The following is an 11,847-nucleotide window of genomic DNA, read 5'->3' as shown; positions in this document are numbered from 1 at the left end:
TTTTTTTATTTGTATAAATATATATTATTTGTGTATCTGAACTTTATTTATATAGGAGTTAATTCAGGATAATTGGGCCGTTTTCCCAGTCATCCTAATAGAAAAGTGTCCCAATTTTCCTGAATTCACACTTTTATTTACATTTATGCATTTGTCAGACGCTGATGTTCCTGATCAAAAATGACAGGCTTTTTAAAAACTGCTTGTAAATCTCTCATTATGCTATATTATCACTAAATATTGAATTCAATCTTTTTATCAACTTGTTTTCTGTCAATTAGCACAGGTTTTGTATTTCTTTTTTTAACTGACTGGTCGTAGGCCTCATTCATCTTATGCTTATGCACCTCCATTTTTGAGTGAAAAGCATTATTTGTGGACAATTCTGGCAATGTTCACTCAAAGAATTAGGCATATAAACTCAAAACAATAAGGTCTACAATCAATCTTCAATTCCAAAAGTAAAATTTTTTATTAGTCCATGCATTCCCTGGGAATCAAACCCAAAACCTAGCTGTTTTACCTTGCTCTACTTGAGCTACAGGAATGTGCAGAACTGCTTATTTTTGGTGTTTGTTGTCTATAGTATTATATTATTTGTGTAAAAGTGTGTGCTTTTGTGTGCTTTGTGTATGTGTGTGTGTGTGTGTGCCTCACTGTGCTGCAGATTCTAATTAAAAATATCACAATAATTAAAGTCTTCAGCCTGACATGCACAGACTGCGCTACGCCTTCAGACATTCCCAGCTAATTAGTTAATTAATCCAAACGCAAATTATAAGCAATAATTAGTCAGTCAAGCTTAACGTGAAGTCTGGTGACTCGTAGCGTTCCTTCACCTCCTTCTGTTCACTGTCTCTGCGTCTCCTCACACGGGTTCCTTCTTTTGGAAGCATTCCTGCTCTGGTTAGGTAATTAATTTTCGGCTCTTAACGGATTTAACAGCAGAATTGACTGCGGCTCTCGTAACGCTCCGGATTCAGATTGGACTCTCACCCTGAGCGGAGCAAGACAATTACACATCACAAACAACAGAGAGCAGCGTGAAAGAGCTCTTATTAAGACATTAGACACACCTACTCATATACACACACTAGTCTGATCATACACACATTCAACGCTCCTCTTGAACATACACACTTGTCAGTGTTTGCTAAGGTAGGTTTCACTATCATTATTGCTCATACTTTGGGTTAGGGATTTGAACAAATCCCTAATCTTTAGCATTAAACTTAAGTGCATAACTTTTCAAAGTGATTAGATTGTGGCTGACAGACCATAAAAGGGGTAGAAACAAACTGACAAAACTTATAATAAATGAGGGACCTAGCAAAGTCCTAGCAAACACTAAAACACTTTACCAACAGCAACGTCCAGACAACTGTAACTTAAAACGACTTAAATACCCTAGATTTAACAACCTTATGTTTCATACAAACATACACTACCAGTTTTTGAACAATAAGATGTTTTATGTTTTTAAAGAAGTCTCTTCTGCTCATCAATCCTGCATTTATTTGATCCAAAATACAGCAAGCACAGTAATATTGTGAAATATTTTTACTATTTAGAATAACTGCTTTCGATTTGAATATTCCTGCGATCAAAAAGCTGAATTTTGAGCATCTTTACTCCAGTTTTCAGTGACATGATCCTTCAGAAATCATTCTAATATGCTGATTTGTTGTTCAAGAAACATTTATTATTATTATTATTATTATTATTACTATCAATATTTAAAACAGTTGAGTACATCAGGATTTTCTGATGAATAGAAATATCCAAAGATCAGCATTTATCTGAAATAAAAAGCTTTTGTAGCATTATACATGCACTATACCAAAAGTTTCGAGTCAGGATAATTTTGAGGGGGGGGTATATTAAAAGTGATGATAAAGACATTTCTAATGTTACAAAAGACTTCTATTTCAGATAAATGCTTTCTATAAACTTTCTATTCATCAAAGAAACCTGAAAAAAATCTACTGTTTTCAACGTAATAATAATACTAATACTAAATGTATTTTGAGCTGCAAATGAGCATAATAGAATGATTTCTGAAGGATCAAGTGATTTAAAATTCAGCTTTGAAATCACAGGAATAAATTACATTTTAAAATATATTCAAATAAATAAAATATTTCACAATGTTACTGTTTTTGCTGTATTTTGGATCAAATAAATGCAGGCTTGGTGAGCAGAAGAGACTTCTTTAAAAAAAAAACATAAAAAATCTTACTGATCAAAACCTTTTGACTGTGTATTAAAACATTTTCTAAAGTGCCTAAATGTCAAAATTTGTACAACATATTTGTTGAAATATTCTAATACTGAACACACTATTGAATTATAGGCTGTGACTCATATTATTTTTGTGTTGCTGTCTCTAGCTCCCTCCTGCCCTGTACAAATAAATCCATGTGAATATCTGTCTCTGCTAAAAAAAAATTTATGTAACTTTACAATCGATATTGATGTCCTTTAGCACAGTATTCTGAATGATGATAATAATGGGGTGCTACTGATAGCCTTTCTATTCATCAAAGAAACCTGAAAAAAATCTACTGTTTTCAACGTAATAATAATACTAATACTAAATGTATTTTGAGCTGCAAATGAGCATAATAGAATGATTTCTGAAGGATCAAGTGATTTAAAATTCAGCTTTGAAATCACAGGAATAAATTACATTTTAAAATATATTCAAATAAATAAAATATTTCACAATGTTACTGTTTTTGCTGTATTTTGGATCAAATAAATGCAGGCTTGGTGAGCAGAAGAGACTTCTTTAAAAAAAAAACATAAAAAATCTTACTGATCAAAACCTTTTGACTGTGTATTAAAACATTTTCTAAAGTGCCTAAATGTCAAAATTTGTACAACATATTTGTTGAAATATTCTAATACTGAACACACTATTGAATTATAGGCTGTGACTCATATTATTTTTGTGTTGCTGTCTCTAGCTCCCTCCTGCCCTGTACAAATAAATCCATGTGAATATCTGTCTCTGCTAAAAAAAATTTATGTAACTTTACAATCGATATTGATGTCCTTTAGCACAGTATTCTGAATGATGATAATAATGGGGTGCTACTGATAGCCTAACAGATACTAGCAGTTTATTACTCAACTAGGTTAATAAAGACAAAACTATCTAGCGTATTTACAGATGAAACCGACCTGCACTTGAAACCCTGAACATGTCAGTGATGTTGCTACATTTCACTGCTTCTTCTGGCCGCTTCCTCTTTCATCGAGTCCCGCGCATCGGTTCTGTTCGGAATCGTTTGACGAAAGCGCGAAACAAACGTGAGTAGATTCGTATAGCGCAGCGCTGCCAATCAAGACTAACCGATATATCGGTTATATATTATATATTAACCGATATATCATATATATATGATTTATTATCGATTCATAATCGAATGAAAAAATCGGAAATTATCACTTTGGTACATTGAGAAGGCATAAATATAAAATAGTATTATTAATAATAATAAAATAAAATAAAAAAAACCAGGGCAGCGGGCTAAATCAGCCGCCAGGCCACCGGGAATTCTCCCGGTGCTCCCGATGGCCAGTCCGGGCCTGATGTTTATGCTTTAGAATATATGTAAACCTGTCATCTTATAGATGTCTATCAGATGTTTGTACACAGCAGATGCTTTCCAGATGAAGAGATCTTTAACAGTCATCTTGCAGACGTACGTATGCTACCTGGGAAGCCCTAGTAAGATTTACTAAGATTATTTACTGACCTGAGAATCCTTTCCCTCGTGATATTTCACCAGTCGTGTCATGTCTCATATTTTCTGAATCAGAACTAGCGATGCCCGAATCGTGAAACCGAATACTGAAAAGCGTTGTATCATTTGCCATTAGGAAGGTCAACAGCACGTGATTGAGAACGACTCTGTACTACAGGTAGTAGGCTATGTTGCAACTTTGTGAGTGTTAATTTCACTTTATGGCAATGCCCGTACTACCGTTTAAAATGCTGAGGTCATTATTATTATTGTTTGTTTTTTGAAAGAAATTAATACTTTTATTAAGCAATGCATTAAAGGGGTCATATGATGCTGCTAAAAAGAACATTATTTTGTGTATTTGGTGTAATGAAATGTGTTTATGCGGTTTAAAGTTCAAAAAACACATTATTTTCCACATACTGTACATTATTGTTTCTCCTCTATGCCCCGCCTTCTGAAACGCGTCGATTTTTACAAAGCTCATCGGTCTGAAAAAGTGAGGTGTGCTGTGATTGGCCAGCTATCCAGTGCATTGTGATTGGCCGAATACCTCAAGCGTGAGATGGAAAGGTTACGCCCCTCACCATACTGTGATGATGCCCTGTCGAGCCGGAGCCATTACAAACCCATTACAAACGAGGCATTTGTTGCATCCAGTAGGGATAGTTACTGATTATAATGACTTATACTGTCTTTTTACGTGTTGCGTTGCATTGCATTGTGCCTCGCGAACATAAAACCCTGTCTGCATTTGTGATTGAAGAAATGACAAACAACAAGTGCCACTCCACACTGCCCAAAACTCACGTTTGAATCATCAGTGGCAAATGATAAAAGAAAACTTACTTACGTGAGTCAGAACTGCCGGCATTTTAGTCTAACGTTACTCTCCCAGGATCAGTAAACAGTCCTCCATAAAATGTGCCGGCTATCCACAGCACTAAGTTGAAGTATTCCCTCAGCGACCAGCACAGATCAGCTCTAAGCATGACGAAGCGGATATCGTCCTCTTTTGGAAGACCAAACAAAGTAGTTTCGCTTTCACAACGAAAAACACAGCGGCCTAGCGTGAGCGAAAGCCCCGGCTTAGCGTGAGCTGAAACCGGGCAAGAGTGAGCTGAGGCGGCGGGGTCTAGAACGGCAGTCCCGGCGAAGGAGCGGTGAAAGCGGTGAAAGCCAATCCGGTGATCCACAGCACTAAGTTGATGTATTTCCTCAGCGACCAGCACGGAACAGCTCCAGGCATGACAAAGCGGATATCGTCCTCTTTTGGAAGACCAAACAAAGTAGTTTCGCTTTCACAAACACACACACACACACACACACACACACACACATAAAGAAGAGGAAAAAAAGACAACATCACATTCCAGTTAACTGGAGACTCACATTCTGATACACACAAGTTCTGAATTTGATGAAAACTGTATTTTACACTCTGTAAACTCTCCAAGAATGCTTAAAGTTTCACTCCACACTGATGTGATATTATACTGCTATGGTCTTTTCATTGTTTTTAGGTTCCCAAATGGGACAAAGGCCAGAAATACAGAAGTTACATCAGAATAAGTTCTTTATTGATCTGTTTAGATTGACTTTACTATCTATATGTTTTAAATCTATATATAATTCAGTAATTTTGAAATGAATTTATTTTGTCTTCAAATTCTTAATATGTTCCACTGACCTGACAAAACCGAATAGGTAGATATTGTTGAAGTTCTATAACTTATATATATAGGATTTTTATGGAGGATGTTTGATGCATGTTATCAATTTTGTATCAATCTTTGTGTGTGTGCGTGTGTTCCACAGAAAGATTAAAAAATCATATGGATTTGACTACGTGAGGGTGTGTAAATGAGATTTTGTACATTTTGCGTGTCTCTTTAAATATGGATTACACTCAATATAATTTAAACTCAATCTGTAGCATTTGTAGCATAATGTTCTATGTTCTAATGTTCATAACATCTTTTGACTTGTACCTCATTTCATGTCTATAAAAAAAGGAGTTTATGATGATACAGTGAAAGTGAATAGGGACCATTTTTGGAGGATTTAAAAGCAAAAATGTAAAACTTATGATTTTATAAAAGCACTTATAATAATTCTTCATGTAAACAAAATTGTAAAATTGGATAGAACTTTACTCGGAAAAGGTTAGTAAGCATCCATTGTAAGTTCCTCCGTTTTTGTTTTTTTTAATGGCGGGAGTTTAAATGCATCAAAACCTGGAAATATTCCTGTAAGAAGTAAACAGGCTTTAGGCCAGCACATGTCATACACCGTGGTAATTCACATCATAAAAATTTTCATAAGAAAAAAAAAACTATAAAAAATCGAAATACAATTTGTAAGAAAAAATTGGTGCAAATTACATGATTTATATTTAAGCAGAAATTATTCTAAAAACTAAATATCACTGAAGAGGTAAAAAAAAACAAAAAACATACAGGCTGTCATGTGCGAGAGCAGTGCCAGTGTTGTTTATGCTGGGTGGCACTCTGCATTCTAGGGGTCCTTGTCACAGAGAGTTTAGGCGTCCACTGCAGTGCCTGCGCTGGCAGTATGACTGGTGGGCAGACACCAGGGCAGATGGGCCTTTCACAAGACATCCTCGTCTCACACACACAGAGGGGGAGAGAGAGTTTCTCACACACACACACACATATATGCTGTCCTCTCTGCTGAGCATCTTGTTCCATGAAACGGTGTCTCAACCAGTCAGTGTTCAGGACCGCCGTCGCCAAAGATATACATCTGCTGGACATCAGCACTGCTGAGAACCAAACACACACACATATTACAGTAAAATCACATTCTCACTTCCTCACTACTCATTAAAATTTTACTCACATGTTAAATACATATAGCTGTCAAAATGAGCACATTTGAAAGAAGTCTTTTTTGCTCACCAATACTGCATTTATTTGATTAATAGTGATATTGTGAAGTATTATTACAATTTAAAATGACTGTTTTCTGTGAAAGTTTTTTAAAGTGTAATTTATTCCTGTGACGCAAAGCTGAATTTTCAGCATTACACCAGTCTTCAGTGTCACATGATCCTTCAGAAATCATTGAGTTGATGATCAAGAAATATTTCTTATTATTATCAATGTTGAAAACAGTTGTGCTGCTTCACATTTTTTGGTGGAAACTGTGATCAATTTTTCAGGATTCTTTGATGAATGGAAAGTTCTAGCATTTATTTGAAATAGAAATATTTTGTAACAAATGTTTTTACTGTCAGTTTCGATCAATTAAATACATCCTTGCTGAATAAAAGTATTAATTTATTTTAAAAATAAATCTATAAAAAATGTAATATAATATAATAATGCACAACTAATGACTTAACCCTATTTCTAAAATATCTTTATTTTATTTATTGATTTATTTATACAATTGAAGATGTCTGCAGATGTCCTGATGGATTTTTGTCAGATTTAACTGATTTTTGGAGACCGTTTTGTATATAGATAAGCCGTGAACAGTAAACAATAAACATTTTGTAATTTTTTTTCAAATGAAATTAATTATTCTTATAATTATTATGTATTTTATTTCTGAATTATTTTCCAATTGAGGACCCCAAAGGGAGGTTTGGGGACAACTGACAATTTTGCAATACATGAGCAGTATATCCCCACCAGGGATATACTGCTCATGTTCCAAGGCACACACAAGTGCCTTTTGATCACTATAGTTTGTGTGTCAAATGGAGTGTTAAATCTGGAAACCTTAAAACTATCATATTTTTTACGGTAAAGTCCTGACAACCATAGCTGCGGTAACCATAAATTTAACAGATTTTCAATCTGTGATTAACAACTTGAGTAAATTCAGTATTGTTCCATTATTATGCTCTTTTGCATTGAATGAAAGCATAAAGTGGCCAGTAGGTGTCAAACTAAAATAAATAAATAAAGGGGATGAATAAAATATAAAATTATATATAGCACTATAAAAATAGTCCATATGACTTTTTTCCTTTAGAAAGCTTGACAGGCCCTGGTCACATATTACTCTTTCTGTATTTTTGTATTGTATTGTATTTCTTGTGTAATTTATGTGTTCTTTAATGCCTCGGTTTTTCTTCAGCGGTTAAATAAAGTACCATTCTGTCCGATCCTATATATGCCTTCTTTGTATGGAAAAGAACAGGAGTTTGGAGGACACCATGAGAGTGGGTAAATGATAAGAGCATTTTCATGGTTGCCCACACTAATCCTTTAAAATGTGATGCGGTAGAATGTTTGTGTGTTACTGAGAAGAATGAGTGTTTTCTGGATTCATCACCTTGACCTGTTTTACTCTCGTCTCAGAAGCACCAGCAGCTGCTAGCTCACAAACTTACACGCAAGTACACACATACATAGACCTGATTTAACCAGCCCTATACATTTAGTCAATTCAACAGCAACCTTTTTGGTCATTTAATTACTATTAATGATGTCGGAGTATTGCAGAAGTTCATTTGAAAAATTAATTCTTTAGATTTAACTGGTGAGTGGTCTTTTTTTCTTATTTATTAGGGATCCTGTGTGCACAGTATTTCAAAATCAATCCAAGGTCTATTGGAAATTCTATGCCATAAGTATTTACGGATCCATAAAGGCAAAAAAAATGTATACACCTTAAAAAAGAAAGGTTCTTTATTGGCATCAATGGTTCCATGAAGAACCTTTAACATCTTCGAATTTTCCACTGCATGAAAAGTTCTTCATAGTGGAAAAAGTTCTTTAGATGATTCAAATGTTCTTCACACATAGAAAAAAAAATATTTTAAGAACTATTCACTGAAAGGTTCTTTGGGAAACCAAAAATGGTCCTATGGCATTTGCTGCAAACCCCCCTTTTGGAAAAAGTGTCGAATTGGAATTTTGGGGGGAATTAATTTGTTGTTGTTTTATTTCCTGATAATTCCACAAAGCTGTGACAATAGATAAAGGAATGCTTCTTGCTGTCTCTCTCTCTCTGTGTGTGTATATATATATATATAGGCCTATTATCAGTTGAGTTGCTGAGTAGGATGACTAGTGAACAGAAAGAGTCAGAGCAAGTTCGAGGTGTGTGTGTGTGTGTGTGTGTGTGTGTGTGTGTGTGTGTGTGTGAGAGGAAAGATCAAAGCCAAACATAATCAATCATTTACTCACACAAACCCAATGATCCAAAACCACAAACAGACATCAAATAAAACCAGTCCTGCCTTGGTAGGCATTACCCTGTGTGTATTTATGAGTGTTTGCTACCTGGAGAGGAGCTGAAATCTTGTACATTCATAGCCTGTTCTCTGTTTCTGCTTGCAGACAAATTTCAGTGCAAAACTAAGAAAAACAAAGGCAAGTAACCATTGAAGAATCTTAAATCAAATACATTACCTGGAGTGTTCACCTCAATATGTTCATGTTCTTTGCTTTGAAACTCTCAGTGAACCTCAGTGTGGACGGAAGAGCTCCAGTGCAGAGCTAAAAGAGGTAAAAGCAGCGGTGAATGAGGAGGTCACGGGAGGTGTTTTGATTCAGTGAAGCATTAAACAGAACTATAGTTATGCATACAGAGACTACCTGTTCGCTACCAACATTAACGACAGCATGCTCAGTTAATGAAAGATGACAATGATTAACCATTCACTACTGTAAGAGTTCATGCATTTACATTTAATCATTTAGTAGATGCTGTTATCCAAAGTGACTAACAAATGAGGAAACTCACAAGCAATTTATTATATAGGAGCCAATTGTACCGCAATATGAGTTTCAAAAGTAAATCAGAGCAGTGCAAAAGCTAGGACAGAAAAGTGCTGGAAAGGAGACAAATTACTTCCTTTATTTAAATAAAGTGTCTGTTTTATTGTTATGAATATTATTAAGTGCTTGCAAATGAAGTATGTATTGAGCCATTTCTTAAGGGATGTTAGGGTCTCGGGGCATTTTTTACTAACTAGTGTGATCATTTGACATTTTGTAAATAATTTTATAAATACTTTTTTTGTAGAAATGTTATTTAAAATTGTATTATGCTATGAACTGATCCCATTTAAATCCAAATGAATTACTATTAAATGGTATTTTGGTTATTTTATTAATAAGCAGTAGGCGTAATATATGATCACAAGTACAAGTGTTCATCACAATCACTACTGTCTTGATCAAATTTATTTATTTGACTTATTTTCTGTAATTTTGACATTTTAAATATTTAATGTAAAGCTCAGATCATAGAAAAAGAGTTGGAAAGTGAATAACGGAAAACAGTTTAGAGATTTTCAGTTTATATTCTCATTTGTGACGCATTTGATGCAAAAGAGAAATTGTTATCAAAGAGAAAGATGACACATTGTTGTGTTGTATTAAAAGTGCTGTAAAATTATGTTTTGATATGTTTAGATCAGAAATCAATTGAACTGCCCCTTTAACCAAACTCCCTCTCGTTAAATAACGTTCTTCAAATCAACTTAAAGGGGTCATATGATGCGATTTAAATTTTTCCTTTCTCTTTGGAGTGTTACAAGCTCTTGGTGCATAAAGAAGATCTGTAAAGTTGCAAAGACTAAAGTCTCAAATCCAAAGAGATATTCTTTATAAAAGTTAAGAGTCAGCCACGGCTACCTAAAACGGCTCGTTCTAACACGCCCCCACATATCTACGTCACTATGTGGGAAGATTTGCATAATGCCGCCCAAATGTTCGCGCAAAGAAAGAAGGCGTAACTTTTATTCTCGCTGTAGTATTGTTGTTTCCGCCGCGCCATGTCGTGAAGACACTGTGTTTTGTTGTGAAAGCTAAACTACTTTGTTTGGCCTTCCAAAATAGAACGATATCTGCTTCGTCATGCCTGGAGTTGATCCGTGCTGGTTGCTGAGGAAATACATCAACTTCGCGCTGTGGATCGCCGGATCGGGTTTCACTGTGGATGAAGTGGAGTACAGCCCGGGGTCTTCACATGTGGTGGTCGCAAGACCGCCGGCCGCGCCGTTCTCAAGCCCACCAGCCGCCGCTCACTCTAGCCTGCCGCGTGTGACGCTGTGTGTCGTTGTGAAAGTGAAACTACTTTGTTTGGCCTTCCAAAAATGGACACGACTAGAAATCAGTGGTTAAGTTGTATTTACAACACTGTTCAAGGACCCTTCAACCCAAATATTCAGATGTGTGCAGCACATGGACTGTTTCCTGATCCTGGAAGAGTAGACTACAATGATCGCTCCGGCCAGGACAAGTCAAGTCAAGTCAAGTCACCTTTAAGTCAAGTCAAGTCAAGTCAAGTCACAAGTAACTGAACAGCATTAATTAGGAAAATAGTGTGTCAATAATGCAAAATGACAATAGTAAACACTAATTTTTTAGTTAAAGACAGTTCATCATTGAATTCAGTGATGTCATCATCCAGCTCAGTTCAATTTAAATAGTATCTTTGCAATCATTTGCAATCAAGTCAACGATATCGCTGGAAATGAAGTGTCCCCAACTAAGCAAGCCAGAGGCGACAGCGGCAAGGAACCAAAACTCCATCGGTGACAGAATGGAGAAAAAACCTTGGGAGAAACCAGGCTCAGTCAGGGGGCCAGTTTTCCTCTGACCAGACAAAACCAGCAGCTCAATTTCAGGCTGCAGCAAATTCACATTGTGCAGAGGACTCATCTGGTTCCTGTGGTCTTGTCCCGGTGGTCGTCTGAGACAAGGTCTTTACAGGGGATCTGTATCTGGGGCTCATCTAGTTGTCCTGGTCTCCGCTGTCTTTCAGGGCTGTGGAGGTCCTTTCTAGGTGCTGATCCACCATCTGGTCTGAATGCTGAATACTGAATACTGGATCCGGGTGACTGCAGTGACCATCTGATCTGGATACAGACTGGATCTGGTGGCTACGGTGACCTCGAAATAAGAGAGAAACAGACTAATATTAGCGTAGATGCCATTATTTAACAATGTAGCAAGTACATCGGGTGTTATAGGAAGTATTCCTAGTTCCGGTTGTCCTAATTAATGCAGCCTAACAATCCTTTAAAGGATTTGAATATTAGAAATGTGTTAGTGTGTTATGTGTAAGACAGGTTAAAGAGATGGGTCTTTAATCTAGATTTAAACTG

At 36.0% G+C, this 11,847-nt stretch overlaps 1 protein-coding gene across 1 annotated transcript in view; it reads right to left on the bottom strand.

The window, feature by feature from the left end:
* Positions 1 to 7,321: 7,321 nt before the first annotated feature.
* The window catches only part of LOC107550363 (transcription factor AP-2-beta-like), an 18,404-nt gene continuing 13,878 nt past the window's right edge, over positions 7,322 to 11,847 (bottom strand). The window contains exon 7 of the mRNA XM_016231624.1: positions 7,322 to 7,451. Coding sequence (XP_016087110.1) covers positions 7,322 to 7,451 — 130 coding nt within the window. The remainder of the gene's footprint in view (positions 7,452 to 11,847) is intronic.

Source organism: Sinocyclocheilus grahami, unplaced genomic scaffold (genome assembly GCF_001515645.1).
Source record: "Sinocyclocheilus grahami isolate Dianchi unplaced genomic scaffold, SAMN03320097.WGS_v1.1 scaffold397.1, whole genome shotgun sequence".
NCBI classification, from domain to species: domain Eukaryota; kingdom Metazoa; phylum Chordata; class Actinopteri; order Cypriniformes; family Cyprinidae; genus Sinocyclocheilus; species Sinocyclocheilus grahami.
This window is presented reverse-complemented; position numbering and strand designations above follow the sequence as displayed.